At 41.6% G+C, this 19,013-nt stretch overlaps 1 protein-coding gene across 7 annotated transcripts in view; it reads left to right on the top strand.

Annotated features, from left to right (window-relative positions):
- The first annotated feature begins 1,514 nt into the window (after nucleotides 1-1,514).
- The window catches only part of SYT14 (synaptotagmin 14), a 215,603-nt gene continuing 198,104 nt past the window's right edge, over nucleotides 1,515-19,013 (top strand). For 2 of the 7 annotated variants that reach the window (XM_045011364.1, XM_045011358.1), the window contains exon 1: nucleotides 17,208-17,302. In XM_045011364.1, coding sequence (XP_044867299.1) covers nucleotides 17,290-17,302 — 13 coding nt within the window. In that variant the 5' untranslated portion in view covers nucleotides 17,208-17,289. Of the gene's footprint in view, nucleotides 1,595-17,207; nucleotides 17,303-17,517; nucleotides 17,556-19,013 lie in introns of those variants that run through there. The other 5 variants (XM_045011363.1, XM_045011361.1, XM_045011359.1 and 2 more) reach the window with 5 other exon arrangements.

Below are 19,013 nucleotides of genomic sequence, written 5' to 3'. Positions count from 1 at the left end.
TGGAGAACACAGCTTTCATCTGGACCACCTTTTGGACTCACAAACAACTATAGGAGCCAACAGTGATTGCCAAGGCAAAGCAGTTAAACAGATTGTTACCAGGAGTAGAGAGATTCCAGTTGGGGACAATATGCAGCTGAAAAGAAACAAACAAACTTGAGTATGAGGGAGGCAGAGTGCTAGAATCACTGATGACAATTGTTGAAAAAGGTCTAATTTGCATCTTATAGTACAACAAAATCTAAACCTAGTAACTGGTTCTTTGGATAATTTTCAACTTCTCTAATGAGTCAGAGTATGTTTTTCCCCATTTTACATGGTTTGCCTGTTTTTTTTTTTAAAAAGGGTTTTTTCTTGCCTTTCAGAGAAATGGGAAGAAATTATTTGTATCAGGTGGAAATAACAAAAATTGAAACTTTGAAATGAAGCCAAATAATAATGTTTGTCTAAAAAAATCAAAATGGGGAAATTCAGATATAAAAGCTATTTTGTGAAAACTAGTTAAGGTTCCTAAGGGACAATTATGCCATACTCAAAACCACAAAAAAACAGAAAATACAAATTAAAGCTATATGCATTACATTCTCCCTCATATACTCTCAGCCAGATGCTAACAAACACACACCATGCATTCCCATCCCAAATCAACTCTACTCAACCATTGTTGCCAAGGTCTTGTCCAGACAATTTTAACTATGCGATCTCATGGGATTAATCTTTATTTCCTGCTGTTTGTGATTTTTGAGTCTGGCTTTGTCATAAAGATAAAGGGAAGGGTAACAACCTTTATGCATGCAGTAACATAAATTCCTCCTGGCCAGAGGTACAGAATTACTTACCTGTAAGGGGTTAATAAGCTTAGGGGGTCTTTCATGCAGGTCCCCATCTCTGTAGTTCAGAGTGGGGAGGGAACCCTGACAGGCATTATTTCCCCTTAGGAACCTTCATCCATCACAACAAATTTAAATTGTAATATTAGAATTGTGAACTATAATGTGTTATTAGTAAATGTTTCTATCCCTGAGGATCCTTAAGCAATGTAGTGTTAGCATTGTGAATGTGTCCATCTCCAGTATGTTTACCACTTTGCTTTGCTTCTTATGCATACTTGTGGGGTTTTTTATGGCATTTTGCACATATTAAATATAAGTATAGCAGATACCAAAATCCATATTTAGACCTTGTTAATGTAAATGAAATTTCATTTTGGTTTGTATTTGGCCTTAAATACTTGACCTGTACATGGAGCTCTATTGCAAAGTGGCTTCAGTCTCAACTGCTGATCAATTTGTTACTAATTTCATTACAAAATACAGCTGGCATTTTTGTCTTGCTTCAGTTCCCAATTGTCAGGTGTTCTCATCACAAAAACCACCACCACAGTTGGTACCAAATTGCACCTGTATTAGCAGCCTCAGCTGGAGGTGCCTAGGAATGAATTGGCATAGAAACTGAATAGCCCTCTCATTCCTAGAAGTGATCTTCCCTCGATGCCACTGTATAATCCATCCTCTCAGGCTAGAGAACTAGCCTAGGACTTGGGAGGCTTGAGTTCAATTTCCTTCTCTTTCACAGAATTCCTGTGTAACCTTGGGTAAGTTGCTTAGAGCTAGATTTATAAAGGTTTTTAGGTTCCTGGTAGGATTTTCAGAAGAGCCTTGATGTCCAGTTCCAAATGAATTATGCTTTTCTGGTCCATTCTTTGCCAGATAAAAGAAGTCATTTTTTAAAAACTGCCTTTTTTGGTGCAGCTGACTTCTTACATGGTAGATGATTGATTGTTTTAACTGAATACAGCCCTATATTCTTTACACAAAGAGTAATTATAGCGAGTGCCTCTGCCTGCTATAGCTAGTAAGCTCCACAATAATCCACAATTTTTAGATCCTCATAACTTTCCAGAACATTAACATTTTGAACTGAAATTTTCCATAACTGATCTTAGTCAGTGGCAAGTTTTTTTTGTTTTTGTTTTGTTTTTTTGGTGGAAATTTTGAGCAGAATCCCATCAGCTATTTTTGAATTATGGGAGAGCTGAAACAAATCAGACGATTCTCACTGTAAAAAAACATTTTGTGAACTGTATTGCAGAAAAAGAAACAGGGCCATAGCAAAAGTTGCTGAAGTTTGTCTCAGACAAGTTTTATAGTGTTCTTTGAGGACTAATGCATTTGTTTAATTAAAAATGGTTTTTATTTACCCTAGTTAAGAGCATTAGTGGTGTAAATATGTTGGAAATATGTCTCTCCTACTTTAAGATAATTACATATTAGCTAGAACTGGTGAAAGAAACAGCAACATTTTTCAATTTTTTGTTTGGTGGCAATGTGACCAAGTGGATATAGCACCAAACTGGGATTCAGGACACTTGGTTCTATTCCCAACTCTTCTACCATCGTGCTGGGTCACCTTGGGTAAGTCATGTCACCTCTCTTTACCTTTATTTCCCCATCCTAAAAATGGGGGGAAATGGTACCTTCTTTGTAAAGTACTTTGAAATCTACTGAAGAAAAGTGCTATAGAAGAGCTAGTATCAATATTTTGAAAAATTAATTTGGTAATCACACCTTTTCATAAGCATTAGGAACCTTGCATTAGAAATACCTGCCAAACAGGTGTAAATGCATATTAATTTAATAGGTTTGGTTGTGGTTTGTTTTTTTTAAATATTCCACATCAGCATAAGGCGTGTCTCTAAGATGTCTCACTATAAACAAAAACTGATAATTGAGCATTTTAATAAGACACAGAATTACACATATGTTAACTCAGAAATCAGCAGGGCAGCTTTATATACATTAATCTGAAATAGTTAACAATCTAAAACCGTAACTGCATGTCTTTCCTACGTTACAACTCTATCAAACTATATGTTTTACTACATCAAGTACATTAAGTTTTTACTTCAGTTCTGCACAGTAATTTCATAACATGTCTCCAGTGTAGAATTTATACTATATAACCTCTGTAATGAAAAGGGCATTTTGACAGTACAAACATATACAAACGCCAGAATGATTCTGTTACATGAAAAGTGCATCCTATAAAGAAAGGACCTAATTTCCTTATGACTTTCAATTCCACAATGCTGCTTCTTCTGTCAGTCCTGCTGCTCTTTCTGTCTGACTGCCTCTCAGGGCTGGTCTACACTAAGGGGAAAAATCGATATAAGATACGCAACTTCAGCTACGTGAATAACGTAGCTGAAGTCGAAGTATCTTATATCGATAACTTACCCGTCCTCACGGCGCGGGATCGATCTCCGGGGCTCTCCATATCGACGCCGCCACCGCCGTTCGCGGTGGTGGAGTTCCGGAATCGATATAAGCGCGTTCGGGGATCGATATATCGCGTCTAGATGAGACGCGATATATCGATCCCTGAAAAATCGATCGCTACCCGCCGATACGGCGGGTAGTGTAGACGTAGCCTCAGTTACACCAGCAAACATTCTGTCTCAAAGCTCCATTCCATCCCAAGGATTAGTTTCTGTCCATGTGAGAGTTGTCAGGATACAGATAATTGTATTTATTTGTATTGTGGTAGTGCCTAGGAGACCCAGTCATGGACCAAGACCCTTTTGTGGTAGGCACTATACAAACATGGAACAAAAAGACCATCCCTGCCCCAAAGTTTACAATTTCAGTATAAGATAGGGGAGTACAAGGAAACAATGAGACAATAGTGGTCAGCATGATAGGCAATGTTTTCCTTTAAACCCTTTGCAGATGCCAAACTAGCATTGTTGGGACTGCAGCATCAAAAGTAACTCAATCACACAACACAGTTGACATTTCATTTGCATATACACCTCCTATTGCATAAAATGCTTTAAGCATACAAATACTCTAAGGTCTGGCAGCTGCAACTGCACCCAAATGGCTGCTAAGGGGACTCAGTGGGTAAATACTCTCTGTCTAATACAGACTAGCAGAGTAATTGGTCTCTGTGGACAAATCTTTGTGAGGTTCCTTTATGTGCAGAGCAGCTACACAAAGCTCACCCATGTTGTCCAGAGCTTTTGGCTTTGGGCTAATGAGTTATCAGGATGGGAAGAGAGGGAAGCAGAATATTCAACGAGACAGTGCACTAAAAGCATTTGGACAGACACCAAGAGTGAGAATGAAGGGAGCTGTTTCTTGGCTGACCTAGTGGTGTCTTAACTGGGGTTTGGACAAGTGGAAAAGCCTGTGTCTATTTGCCCAATGCTGCTCAAGGTAAACAGGATTTGCACATGATTTGTAAATTACTAACACTAGAAAATACCTTGAGACTCTTAGGAATTTCATTTCCAAATTAACCCACAGCAACCCCACCACTGCCTTTAAAAACATCCCCTTTACAAGCCTTAGGCTTTAGGGGTTGGTGGACATGGGCATCAGCACCACTCTTCCCCCATGGACCAACTTCAGTACTCCACTTCCCATACCTTGCCCATTACTCTCCATATACTCTGGAAAATTATATAATATGAGGTATAAAATGAGAAATGGTAAGAACCATAAAAACCTCATTGATTAAATATATTATAGAGATGCATTGAAACGTCTTAAAGGAATATTTTGACTCTCCTTCCACCTTTATAATTTTTCATAACAAAGAACTATTAATAATAACATGGTTTCATTATTTTAAGGGAGGAGAAAAAAATAGACTTTCAAAAGTGTAGGAGAAAAAATTTAAGTGGAAAGCCCTCAAACGTGAGCACTTTTTGAAAGGTAAAAAAATATTCTCATGTTTTTTTTGGCCAACTACAACTTTAAAACAGTTCTGACAAAAACCTTAACAAAAAACCAAAAACGCTAGATTCATGCATAAACAAACTATTCAACAGAAAAATTCTTAGTCACCAGCACCCAAACAATCATAGCTCTTCATATCTATCGATCTGATTCAGCTTCTGTTGAAGACAATGGTAGTCTTTCCTTTGATTTTAATACTGATCAATTAATGTGAGTTGGACAATGCCCTTACATACCTTCTTAACATTTTCTATATGGCTAATTGAATATGCACATATATTTGTTCTATGGTATCAAGTGTGATGGCTTTTTATGACAAGGGCAATTTGTTTTTTTAAATAGTGGACATGGTTTTATGAACTGATATATGTTTATATAGTACATCAGTCATACAATTGCTAATCTCTGATATCTCTTTAATTAGAAGTACATGGAATTATTCTTCTCGGCAAAAAAACTATTATAATTTGGATGTGCTTACATACTATGATAAGGGATGTGATTGTGACTAATTGTTGTGGACAGGCCAGACCTATTACCTTATTCTTACTCGTAAAGATTGTTTTAAATTTATGTATAATTTTGAAAATGGAGATGAATGGTTCATTTAGACTATAAGTATTGTGAATATTTTGTTACAGGATGGAGCAATGGCTGTTTGCATGCTTGCTACTGAGATATGTTTTGTTCAATGGTATGTGTGTGCATGAATTTTGTGTTAATTTTGTTCAAGAATTGTTTACATGATCTCTGTGTGTGTACATGCATGTGCCCACGTGTGTAAAAAGTATGTATTTACTGATATTTTCTCTTGAATTGCACTTTAAAACCTTAACTGTAACTTAATTATTTGTTTTGGAACACTATAAAGTACAGTATACACTGTGGAGTAAGATTTACTTTGGTAACTTGAGCAGGTCTGGCTTTTTAGGAGTATACCAGTAAGTTTAATTATCCATTCTATCTGGGACAAAAGATTGCTTTGTTACGGGACTTGGATAATGGAGCACTAAATAAAATAACAAAATGCATAAAAATGTTAATGTTTATATATGTGTGGAAAATAAATGATACTGAAATATTTCACAATAGGAACCCTGATCATAACTGTTTGTTCATTGCCATAGCTTAAGGCGATTGTTGACCAGTACCAGATCCTCACTGAAAACCTGACCATATGGAGTCTAGGATGATGGTAGAAGTTAAGTGTTGTTGGAAATGCTCTCTTTTTATTTTCTCAATAGATTATTCATTAATGCTAAGTTAGACACTGGGCAATAGTTGACCAGATCATTTGCTTCAAGAGTCATCTTTTTGAGCACTGATCAAATTATTTCATACTTTATGGTGGCTGGTAGATTGTTCTCACCAAAGCAGGCTAAACAATTTCTGTCAGTAGAGGGAAGCTTTCAGAAGCCATAAGGGACAAAGAATAAGAGTCACAGATATTCACTCAAACTTTCTTTGGTACCAACAAAATGATTATGCAAACCCTCAAATTAGAAGGTATATTGTTAATGCCCTAATAGGGAACACTTTTCATGGGACACTAATCTGAATGGATATCAATTTCAGCTCCAGTTGGCAGTGTTCACAACATTGCTGCCAAAAATTCTTAGCGAAAGATGTAAACTGAGCTCCCAAATCAATTGGGGCATAGCACTGTATCATAATTGTTTCAACCATCTCTTCATTTGCTAGTGCAATAATGTCCTGGGAGAAAATTTTTCTGAAGATATGGGAGAAGACAGGTTTTGTCTTGAGCAGGTCTGGTGTTTTCTTTGTTAGTACATTATTTATGATATTGCATAGTTTGATATTTTTCAAGTCCCCTTGAACAACCCTTTTCCCCACACTGGGAGGGTTCAGAAATGTACTGTACAGCACATTGTTCTGCTTCTTGCTGGGACTCTGGAACACTAGAGCTGTGTGGGAACCAGAATTTCAAATCTGCAGAATTTCCTGTGAAATGGAAACTTGCTTTTTTTTTTTTTTGATTGAGAACAAAAAAAATTTGGAAGTTTCCCACAAGATGAAATTTCTGAAAATTTTTTGGTTTGGGTCAAATGAAATGTTTAATTTTGATAAAAATAAAAACATCTCATTTCAGTGTGTGTGTGTATAGATCTATCTATAGATATAGAACATTTTAAAAACAGTCACTGAAATTAAATAGTCAATGCTACATTTTGACATTTTAGAATGGAATGTTTTGACTTCAATGTTTTTTTTTTGGGGGGGGTTCAAAACAAAAATTAGTTGAAAGTGACACAATCTGTCAGTGCCTGGGAGATGGGTGGTTGTACCTAGTGGTGAGAGCAGGCATTGAGTCCAGTGGTTAGAGATGGTTTAAGGAGCCAGGAATCAGAGGCCTGATGCAAGAGCAAAGGGTCAGAGCCAAAGTGAGAAATCCGAGCTGAGGGTCAGAACTGCGTTACGTGGAGTGGAATGGAATGGAGTAGAGTAGGGCAGGAACTAGCACAGCCATGGGCAAATGCTTTGACCACCTATTGAATTGCTGCAGCTTGGCTTAAAAGCCAGTCTGCTGAGCTGGTACCACTAATAGGCACCGACTCTGTGGGTGCTCCAGGGCTGGAACACCCACAGAAAAACATTAGCAGGTGCTTAGTACTCACTGGCAGCCAAGCTCCACTCTCTCCCCACTGCCAGCAGTCCCCACCGATTAACTCTTCCCCGTCCCTCCCAACGCTTCCCGCCCACCTCAGATCAGCTGTTCTACAGTGTGCAGGAGGTGCTGGGAGGGAGGGGGAGGAGCAGGGATGGGGTGTGCTCGGGGGAAGGGGGCAGAAAGAGGCAGGGAAGGGGTGGTGTGGGGGCAAGGCCTGAGCAGGGGTTGAGCACCCCTGGGGAAAATTAGAAGCCAGTGTCAGTGGTACCATTCAGGTGGTGTAGTCAATTAAGTAGCCTACTACAGGCCAGCTGTGCTCATTAGGTTGCCTGAAGTCTAACTGTGCTGCAGGCCATGATTCCTGACACACTCCATCAGGAAGTTTAGGTTTAATCAAAATGATATCTTCCAATGGAAAAACATTATGTCAAACATTTTTTACTAGTTCTATGGAAGTGTAATTAAACATTGTGCAGTGTACCTATTCTGTCCACATATATGACAATTATATATGTCATGTCTGTCTGACATCATGCAATTTTTGTCCCTTATTCTGAACTAGCACATTATTGATCTTCTCTTTAGCCTCTTTGGTTGCTGATACCCTACATTATCAATTGTACCATGACAGCTAATCTTTTCATCTATACTTTCTAAGCTTAGATTCTCTTGCCCTTTAGTCAGTCACTTCTGCTGTCGGTTATGATCATTCACGCCAGGGAATAAAAGAAAGTTAGAACAGATTCTGTATGGCGCATGCATCAGGTGTGCACAGAATCAGTTTACAACAAGGGCAAAAATCAGATAATTCAGTAGAGTCTCTGGGATAACTTATTTGCCCTTTTTGATGAAAATTAGTGTGGTGTGCTGCACAGAAGAGAGCAATTTCCCCCCCTCTTAAAAAAAAAAGCCCTGGAATCTTCTGATATTATTCCGAGATGGTGGCAAGATCATATTTACATGTCAAATGATAACATATGCAGTTGCACTAAGGCATTATTTTAAAGCTGTGCTTCAGTCTCCTAGGTAGTTTTGCATATTTGATAGTTTTTCACAATTATTTGCTCATGCTCTTTAGTGTATGTTGTATTCCCATGTTACATTAAATATTATCAAAACAGTATGTTAATATATTTATTATGGGGGAATTGGATTTATTAAGGGGGATATGTAACAAAATACTGAACCATTCACTTACTGTTCCTCTGTACAATCTTGCTCAGATTGTATTATGATACTTCATGACCCAATAGCTCACAACATTCCAGAGACAGAAGTATCTCCTCTGCTGAAAAGCTGGAAATCTCCCCTTTCCAATGGTACAAAGCTTCCATTGCTAGTTTTGGCAGGTAAAGAGGTATAGTTTTACATTCTGTTGTATAGTATAATATAATTTTATTAGTATGACAAAATTACATAACACAACAAATAGGACTTACAGTTTTTGCTGGCATTATTTAGCTGGAAAAGTGTATTTTGGGGGTTGGTATTAGTTAGAAAGTACATTTTTTAGCTGCAAAGCCCACATTTATGTAATATGCCATTTGTGCCATTCACAATCTTTGCACTTCTAGATGTCTGCCTCATATCTCACTGAAATATGAAAATGATTAGGATGGAATTTCACAAAGCTGTCTGGCTACAATCCTTGCAATTCTGATGTTTACTTTGCCTGCCCCCCTCCCTCAGCCCACAAAATACAAGAACTCCCATGGATTTCAATGGAAGTTCTTGTAGCCTCTGTGTATATTTATGAGAATAGAAAAAATATAGCGCCACATGAATTGATACATTATCAGCCAAATACTAATCCCATTGAAGCCCATGGAAGTTGTTCACTCACTTTTTCAGTGGAAGCAGGATTTAATCCTATATGCTTTAATAAGAAACTTATGAAAATAATAAGAGCAGAAAGACAATACTCTTCTTTAATAATCCTCTATCTTCTCCCTGATGTGCTCAATCAGTAATCCAAACGTCACATTACTGGGTATTTTTAGTGTTTTCTGTTCTGACAATCTGCATGGCATTCAAACTTCCTTTATGTACAGCCATATCCACTTTGTAGCCTTGATAAAATTCAAGTTTGCAAGGAAGAGGACCTTTGTCAGATTGCTTCCTTTGGGTCTCATGTTGCTCTTATTGTAATCCCATTGTAAAACTCCCATTGAATATGATGTGAACAGGATCTGCCCTTTCATGATTATTTTTTTACTACATTTTCTTATAAAGTCATCAGGGTTGTATGTTGCTATGAAACTGATGAATTTGCCAAAAAAGCACAAAATGATGCACACTTGCACTAGTTCTGCCCACTAGAAAGCAATGGTACATTACAATGGTACACCTCAAGTCTGCATGCTGGTGGTTAAAACACTATAGAAAAAGAACTGATCCCAAGAAGTAATCATCAATTTCTATCTATGGTACTTATATGGCCCAATCACTATAGCTCTCAAAAGGAAACTGTTATTGCCATTTTACAGATGGGGAACTGAAGCACAGACAGGCTAAGTGACTTGCTCAAAGTCTCACAGGAAGTCTGTGATGGAGCAAGGATTTAAATTCAGATTTCCTAAATCCTAGGCTAGTGTCCTAACCACTGGACAATCCTTCCTCTCCTGTTTTACTTTTTACTTATCTCTCATCTATACCTCCTTGTGCTATGATCTCAATAGATCTCACAAACTAAGCAGACTTTGGGGGGTTTTATTACTTGGATAGGTAACCTGTAAGGAAAATCTGTTTGGTGCAGGAAATGTTGCAAATGATACTGTAAGTGGCACTTTTCCTATTTAACCAATGGCCCAGTATGATAAGGGGCTCTGTGTTGTTGAGATGTCATCTTTCATATGCAATGTGAATTTAGGTCCTGTCCATTTAATATTTATTTAAAAAATCTTTTGGAACATTTTTCAAGTACTGGGATGACACCAGGCCTCAACTCCAATTAGGTAATGGCATTCTGATTATCAAAAATTCCCTTGTAGTAGAGATCTTTCAGTTTCCATTCCAGGTGATCATGTAGTTCTGTTGTGCACTTTCCAAAGGCTTTTTTCATCCCAGAATTGGCTGCGTTTCAATAATGGGTGAAGCGATCCCTATGTAGATAGCTTGTTAAATGCGTTGGGACTTATGGGATAAAAAGTGCTCTATAATTTGCCAGTTATTTGAATCATTGTGGCAAGTTAGTGTGAATAAAGGATTTGTCACACACATGGTATTCTCTTTAAGTATTAAACCTATTGCTAACCTATGAATCAGCTTTCAGTTAGTGCATTTGTGGGTCACTGTGCTGTTTTCTCATGTAGTTGCTGAAAATCTTATAATAAATTGGCTGCATAATTGCATATTAATGCCCTCCTGTACAAATGGCAGACTAACATCATCATATATAATTTAGGCTAAGATTTTGTCACAGTAACTTTTAGTAGAAGTCATGGACAGGTCATGGGCAATAAACAAACATTCACGGAAGCGCGTCTGTCTGTGACATTTTTATTAAAAATAACCCTGACAAAATGGGGTGTATGGAGGTAAAGCACTCACCACTGCTGCCATTCATAGCAGCTGGGAGCTGCCAGCCCTGACTGCCTGTGGAGGCTCGGAGCTCCAGGACTGGCATCTGGGAGTTGCCGGAGCCCCTGCTGCAGCTTGAAGCTCCGGGGTCCCCACACTGTGGCACAGAGCTTCGGCAGCTTGGAGATTTGGGCAGGTGCCTGGGACCTGCAGACTCTCTACCGCCTGTGGGCCTAGGAGCTGTGGGGGGCCCCCGCTTCATAGCTTGGAGCTCAAGGGCTGGCAGCTGGTGGGTCCCTGCAGCTGAGAGCTCTGGCGCCCCCACGGGCTGACAGCTCCGGCCTTGGGGCTGAAGCAGAAAATGTCATGGCGGTCTCTGGAAGTCACAGATTCCATGACTTCTGTGACATAATTGTAGCCTTAATAATAATAATACTCTCAATAAAATGATTGGCTCCTTGGATTTGGCAGAGAGAATTTTACACATCAGCAGATCCTTTAAATTACTTTTATAAAGGGCAATATGTATTCAGACAAAGTTCAGTTTGTCACAAGCATCCACATTATTTTTAAAAGAAAACTGATTTATATGGCCGAAAAAAGAACTAATTTTGCAATTTGATTTAAAGCTTTGTCCCTCTTTTAATAACATTGCAGTTGAAAAAAACAGGACATTGCTGACTACTACATTATTCTATGATCTAGTGATTTAGTATAAAAATTTAAAAATGTAAACATAGTACATTTGAATGTAAGGTATTAATTTCGACTTGAGCTAGGGATAGTGCTGGCAAGCAGTGTTCATGCTTCCTCACACATCTCTGCCAATATACCTCTTTGCTGACCTGGAGTGACACCTATTATTTTAGTCCTGGAACTCAGTCCCAATTAGCTGTTTGCTCAGGAAAAAGTGTGTGGAGATTTTCAGATGTGAAAAAACGGGGACTGGGATGAGACTTCCAGTCACCATTTTACTTGTGACCCAAGCACCAATTAACTCTCAGCCTCCAGAGGAAGGATTACCACTTATCTAAGTTTGTCCAACGAGACAAACTTGCGTGTCACAACATATTAATGGTGTGCAAGCATGTGACAATGGGATGACTTTTTGCAGGCCACCCACAAATTTGGGATGATTCATTAATGTCTTTCAAACTGGAGCCCAGACCTGTGGGGGTAGATTCCTATACCCAGCAGGAGCCCCACTGAAGTCAGTGGGTTATGTGACATGACATTACCTCGACAAAATGGAGATACTGCTCAAAAAAATATGAATAACAACCTTAACAGAGGTGAAAAGTACTTGGATCCAATAGAGTCCTTAACCCAGTACTCAGAACCAGCCGTACAATATAGTCAAACAAGATGGTTGTTAAGAACAAGTCAAATTGCATGGAAGTTTTTAGGGATAGTATATACTATATTCTTCCTACAGCACCAAACCAAACCCTCACAGCCTCTTTTTAAGGATTTTCTGAAAGTTCAAAACAAATTATCAGATATAAACTCAGTCTCTCCTAGGATCAAACTCAGATAAAAATAGTACCCAGGCTAACCGTTCAAATGAAAGACGGCATGGAGACAGTGTGGTGTGATTAAAACAGGAAATATTCAGGAAGAAAGTGTATGCAGCACTGTTTGGTGACAACTATTAGTCAAAATTATCATTTTTTTTATTGTGTGTATTTGTTTTTTCCAGGTTTTAAAAAGGCACAAAAATAAATGTAGAGAGGAAATAAGTTAATGTTGATAGATATATGGAAAGCTATCTGAGGGTCGATATAGGATGGTGAATGGATGAGGAGTTAAGAATTTTTCCTTACATCTCCTGTTGTGTCTGATTAGGAGAATTGAGGTAAATATTATAGACAGTTCAGGTGGTGACACCTATAATTAAGGTTCCCTGACACTTCCCATTATAAGACACTGTTTACAGTTGCTGATAACTTGGCTAAATGTAAATCATTTGAGTTGAAATTTTACATGTTGGGTGTCTGCCTCAGGCTTTTTTTTTTTTTTTTTTTTAAATTTAAGCTAACATGGTTCAGCTGTTTCAGAGAGTGATGTTAGGGGAAATTATGTTTTACCTTCGTTTAAAAAAATTCTTACAATGGTTTAGCTGCAAAGATCTAGTGCCTCTCTAATTTAGAGCAGGGACTTGAAATTTGACTGGGATGTACTTTAGTGCCCTTGTGAAAATTTGTCCAAATTATAAACCACTAAAAATCTCAGTTCTCTGAGCATGTGAGACTCAGATTTTGGCAGGTACAATATCTGAACATCTATCTGCAATGAGCATGGTCCATCCCTTCATACACATCAACCAGACTATGCACGTGTCATCCAGGGGCGGCTCCAGGCACCAGCACTCCAAGCACGTGCCTGGGGTGGCAAGCCGCGGGGGGCGCTCTGCTGGTGCCACAGGGGTGGCAGGCAGGGTGCCTTTGGCGGCTTGCCTGCGGAGGGTCCGCTGGTCCCGCGGTTTCGGCCCAGCGGACCCTCTGTGCTTGGGGCGGCAAAATGTCTAGAGCCGCCCCTGGTGTCATCCCTACATAGCAACTGAATATACTCTGGCCTTGGGCTGTAGGAGCTAAGCAGGACTCTTCCTGCAGTTACTACTTCTGGCTGCTACCAGCTGTAGTGCTGGGCACAGGAATGGAGAGCAGGGAGACTGTATCTCTTTTTGCTCTCAGTACTCCCTCTGCTGAAAAGGGAGTAAACAGCGAAGTGGCAAAGTTTGCAGATGATACAAAATTACTCAAGATAGTGAGGAGTGCAAAGTTACAAAGGGATTTCGCAAAACTGCGTGACTGGGAAACAAAATGGCTGATGAAATTCAATGCAGGTAAATGCAAAGTAATGTACATTGGAAAACATAATCCCCAACTATAAATACAAAATTAGGAGGTCTAAATTAGCTGTTACCACTCAAGAAAGAGATCTTGGAGTCACTGTAGATAGTTCTCTAAAAACATCTGCTCAAAGTGCAGTGGCAGTCAAAAAAGCTAAAAGAATGTTAAGAACCATTAGGAAAAGGGATAGATAATAAGACAGTATATATCATAATGCCAGTATGTAAATCTATAGTACACCCACACCTTGAATACTGCATGGAGCTTTGGTTACCCCATCTAAAAAAGGATATACTAGACATGGACAAGGTACAGAGACAGCAACAAAAATGATTAGGGGTATAGAACAGCTTCCATATGAGTTGAGATTAAAAAGACTGGGACTATTCAGCTTGGAAAAGAAATGACTAAGGGGGGATATGATAGAAGTCTATAAAATCAAGAATTTTGTGGCAAAAGGGGGAAAAAAAGTGTTGTTTACCCCTTCACATAACACAGGAACCAGGGGTCACCTAATGAAATTAATAGACAGCATGTTTAAAACAAACATAAGGAAATAGTTCCTCACACAAAACACAGTCAACGTGTGGCACTCATTGTCAGGGGATACTGTGAAGGCCAAAAGTATAACTGGGTTCACAAAAGAAATAGACCTATCCCTCCATTAATTTATCTATCAATGGCTGTTAGTCAAGATGATCAGGGATGCAACTCCATGCTCTGGGTGTCCCTAAGCCTCTGATTTCCAGATGCTGGGACTGGACAACAGGGGATGAATCATTACCCTATTCTGTTCATTCCCTCTGAAGCACCTGGCCTTGTCCACTGTCAGAAGACAGGATACTAGACTAGATGGACCATTGGTCTGACCCAGTATGGCTGTTCTTATGATGCCCATAGAGTGAGGAGGAGAAAGAGGAACCTGCCTCAATCAAATGTGGAGAGACGGGGAACTGAGGGTGGGCGGGCAGGAGCAGGAGCTTAGGGATGGAGGAACAGGGCAGGAGCTGAGTAGGTTAGAAGACAGGGCAGGAACAATGGGGGAGAGGATTTGGATTCATTGATAATGTGATGCATAGGAGCAGATGGAGAAGAGGGGCCAGCTGCAAAGAGGGTATGGCCACGGGGGTGGGGAGAGAGGAGCAGAAGTGGATAAAAGAAGGGTCTGTAACCACTAAAGCACACTCTCTTACAGAACATGGAATTGAACCCATTCCTTTTCTGTGTAGCAAATACCTATGAAAACCACTGTGTTTCCATCTAGCGGAAGATCCACATAGGAAATAAGTCTTTTACTGGTTATACTTACCTCAACTGATAGAGGACAGTGCAGTGAATCTAAAGATCTCAAACCTGCTGATGGTCCATATAGGGGAGAAGAGTCAGTATGGTTCTATATAATCAATTTTTTAATTTTTATTTTTACATTTTTTAAAATTAAGGCAATTGCATAAACAGTACAGTAGAAGAATGTTAATGTCTAGGAAATGCCAGAATTCGCTATATATGCCCTGATCCCATAGACACACATTTACCTAGTGCATAAAGCTCATGTGCTTAAAGTTACCGTGGTGTATGTAAAATTGGGAATTTATTTAAATTTTATGTCTTTTTGTTTTCTATATGCATAGTTTTTTAAACAAACAAAAGTTCAAAAACCTGGACCATTGTATGGGTTTCCATTTGAAAATATACCATTTTTAACAATAGCTGTAATGTTTTTAAAATTTCAAGGATTGGGGATTGGTCCTGCTTTGAGCAGGGGGTTGGACTAGATGACCTCCTGAGGTCCCTTCCAACCCTGATATTCTATGATCAGCTATTGATACCAGATGAGCAAATTTTCAAAATTCTGCTTATTTTGGATGGGAAAAATTCTGCCTTTGCTGAAAACCCCCCCACCAAGTAACTGTCTTTGGTAGTTGGGGAAGAATATATATATCTATATATCTATATATATATCTATATATATCTATATATATATAATGTGCACTTTATGCCAAATTTTAAATGGACCAAATCATGATCCTACTGAATGCTAAGGTAAAATTCCCATCACATTGTAGTGTGGTCAGGATTTGGGCCCCACTTTCTTGGCTGCACAGCAGAAAAGACCATTGTACCCCCTAACAGGGCCAAATCCTGCTTCCTTTGGAGTCACAGGCACAAACCCTGTTAGGGTGACCAGACAGCAAGTGTGAAAAATCAGGACGGGGGTAATAGGAGCCAGGGCCGACTCTGGCTTTTTTGCCGCCCCAAGCAAGAAAAAAAAAAAGGAGGGGGGCGCCGGAGCGGCAAAGCAGGGGAAAAAAAAAACCACAGCGCGGCCGGGGGGGAGAAAAAAACAGTGCGGCTGAAACTGCAAAGTGTGTGTGTGGGGAAAACAACAACAAAAAAAACACGGTGCGGCCGGAGCGGTAAAGCAGGTGAAAAAACCAAACAAACCTGCAGCACAGCCGGAGCGGTAAAACGGGGGGGGAGGAAGACAAAAAAAACCCAGCACAGCCAGAGTGGCAAAGCAGGGTGGGGGGAACAAAAAAACAGCGCGGCTGGAATGGCAAAGCAGGGGGAGAAAAACCTGCAGCACAGCCGGAGCAGTAAAGCAGGGGGGAGAAAAAAAAAACACGGCTGGAGCGGCAAAGGGGACGACGGGGGGGACGACAGCGCGGCTGGCAAAGCAGGGGTAAAAACAAAACAAAAAACCCTACAGGGCGGCCGGACGCAGGGTGCAGGGGGACTCCCTGTGCTACAGAGTGCATGCCTGGTCTAGTGGGGGGGAGGGAGAGTGGGGGGGAGAGAGAGAAGGGGGGCGGCCAGCGCTTCAGTGGGGTGCTCACCCCATGGCCCTGATTGCCGCGCCATCTGCCGGGAGAGCTCCGCGCTGCTCCAGTCGGCAGGAGGGAAGGACGTGGGCTGCCCTGCCGAGTTTGCTGCAGGGCGCTCCCCTCCTCCACGCCCTACAGGGCGGCCAGAGCAGCAAACAAAACAAAACAAAAAAAGCGTCAGTGCCGCCCTAGGATTGGGCAGAATGCCACCCCCTAGAATCTGCCGCCCCAAGCACCAGCTTGCTCAGCTGGTGCCTGGAGCCGGCCCTGCTAGGAGCCGATATAAGAAAAAGACCCCAAAATTGGGACTGTGCCTATAAAATCGGGACATCTGGTCACCCTAAACCCGGTTGACTTCCCTGGGCTCAGGCAGGGCATAGCAGGGGGTGGAGGAGCGCAGGGCTTAGAGCAGCGGCAGGATGGAACGCAGAGCGGGTCACTGACGCCTCTGACAGCGGCAGTCGCGAACCAGGGCGGCGTCAGCCGTTGGGCTCGGTACGGTGTCGACCACCGCCACCCAACTGCCGCTCTTTCGAATCTGGGCGCGCCTGTGGCCGGGGGAAAGGGGCGGAGTCACGCGCAGCTCCGCGGTCCTGGCACGCGCCATTCTCCCCGCCCCTTTTAGCCCCCCCGCCCTTCCCCCGTTGTTTCTTTCTTCCAGCCTCTGCCTGTCGGTGTGTCTCCTGCGTGCGCTGCACTTGGTACGGCCCACCTGGAAGATCATGGCGATTGATGGTAAGTAGGCCAATAACGGGCTCCCCTCCTCCTGAACATCCCCCTCCCACCGGCCAGCGGGCGTGGGGAGCAGGGGGCTCCCCTGGGCTGGGGAGCAGCGGGGGGGGGGGTCGCTCCCCCCTCAGGTAAATAATCCCTGGCAAAGCGGGACTGTGGCGCTAAGCGGTCGCGGTGGTACCTGGGTGGCCGGTGGGGCTGGCTGCAGCCTGTGGTGCCAGGTGTCAGTGGCTGCAGCAGAGCAGCTACCCCAGAGGTGGGTGGGGACGCGGGGGGAGGGGGGCTATTCCCCGCCGGGCCGCTGCCCACCCTGTTGTGTCTGCGCCGAGGAGTCGCTGAGTAGGTAAATACATAATCCCCGGGGGTGCCAGGCAGCTGCCCCGGGCGGGTGTTGCCGAGGACTCCGCCTGGGGCGGGGTGAAGCTTCCTCTCGCTGCTCGCTGGCCGGAGACCAGCCCAGGTTCTGAGCGCTCCGCGCCGTGGTGCGAGGCTGCGGCGGGGCAGGGGCCCGGGGCGGGGCGGCAGTGGGGGTTGGCTGGTGTCCGCGCAGAGCGGGAGATGTCGGGACGCAGCCTGTTGGGGGGCTGCCGCTGTTTTCAAGCCCATTGGAATGAGCGGCTCAGGTTTCTGTCACAGAGATTGTGGATCGCATCGAAACCCACGCAGCATAACTCCCCCATCTTCCTCCCTGGAGAGACTTCATCAGTCGCTTTAAAACTCATTCCTCCAAAGGATGGAGTCTCCCTCTTTCTCCCTGCTACCCAGGGAGTGAGACTTGCAGGGCTGTCTGTGCCTGCTCCAGCTTCTTTACACTCATCACTTTTTTTTTTTTTAAAGGAGTGAGGCTCAAGTGGGCACTTGGGAGGAGGACAAGGGATGATAGACACTTGTTGGTACTGTTGGAAGATGACCCTCTGTTTCGAAAGGGGTGCCATTTCTGAATCGGCACAGTTTGTTTTGAAACCTCATTCAATCTTGACAAAAATTATAAATGTAATTAAAAACTCACAACCCCCCAAACTCCAATTTCCAGTGAAAGAGACTGTAAAGATACACTGTCAATTTCAAAACGTTTGTCAGAATTTTTTCTCCTTACTGTAGCTGAAAGAAGCTATAATTTAAAAAATAAATTCCCAAACTATTTATTAGTTTGGTTATTTTGTATATTTGCCAGCACGTTAGTCAGTTCCACTGTCACATGATAGGGGCTTGGCTTGCTATAACTGTGGAAGTTGCTTTATGCAAGTAGATTCCAGTGCCCACACAGAATCAAGGGAATGCTGTGTGCATGCAGGGGTTTACCCACATGGAGTAGCATGCAAGATAGGAACCTGAATTGATCAGCTTCTCCCATTCTGAAAAGCCCCCTTTAAATAGCAGTGGAGCAAAAATCCCTTCTCAGATAGCTTTTATTTATTTATTTATTTGGGGTGGGGAGAAAGAAGCCATGACTTACTATATAATATAAAGGATGTGCTATTATTAATTGGAATCTTTTAAATTAGTCACTACAAACAAATCAAGTTGACAGTGTCCTTTAAAACAGTGCCTTAACTTTTATCCCTAAAATAGAGAATCTCTTCCAAATGCATGAGAGCTTATTGGGTCTGAAGATATTTTTTTATCACCCTTTGAATTCTATATTTGAAATCTATTTTTGAAAGATGAGTGGTAGGAAGAAGACTACTACTAAAAATGTTAAAAAACAAAAAAA

Source organism: Mauremys mutica, chromosome 3 (assembly GCF_020497125.1).
Source record: "Mauremys mutica isolate MM-2020 ecotype Southern chromosome 3, ASM2049712v1, whole genome shotgun sequence".
In the NCBI taxonomy this organism is placed as follows: domain Eukaryota; kingdom Metazoa; phylum Chordata; order Testudines; family Geoemydidae; genus Mauremys; species Mauremys mutica.
Note: the sequence above shows the minus strand (reverse complement) of the source record. Positions and strands in the feature narration are given on the sequence as shown.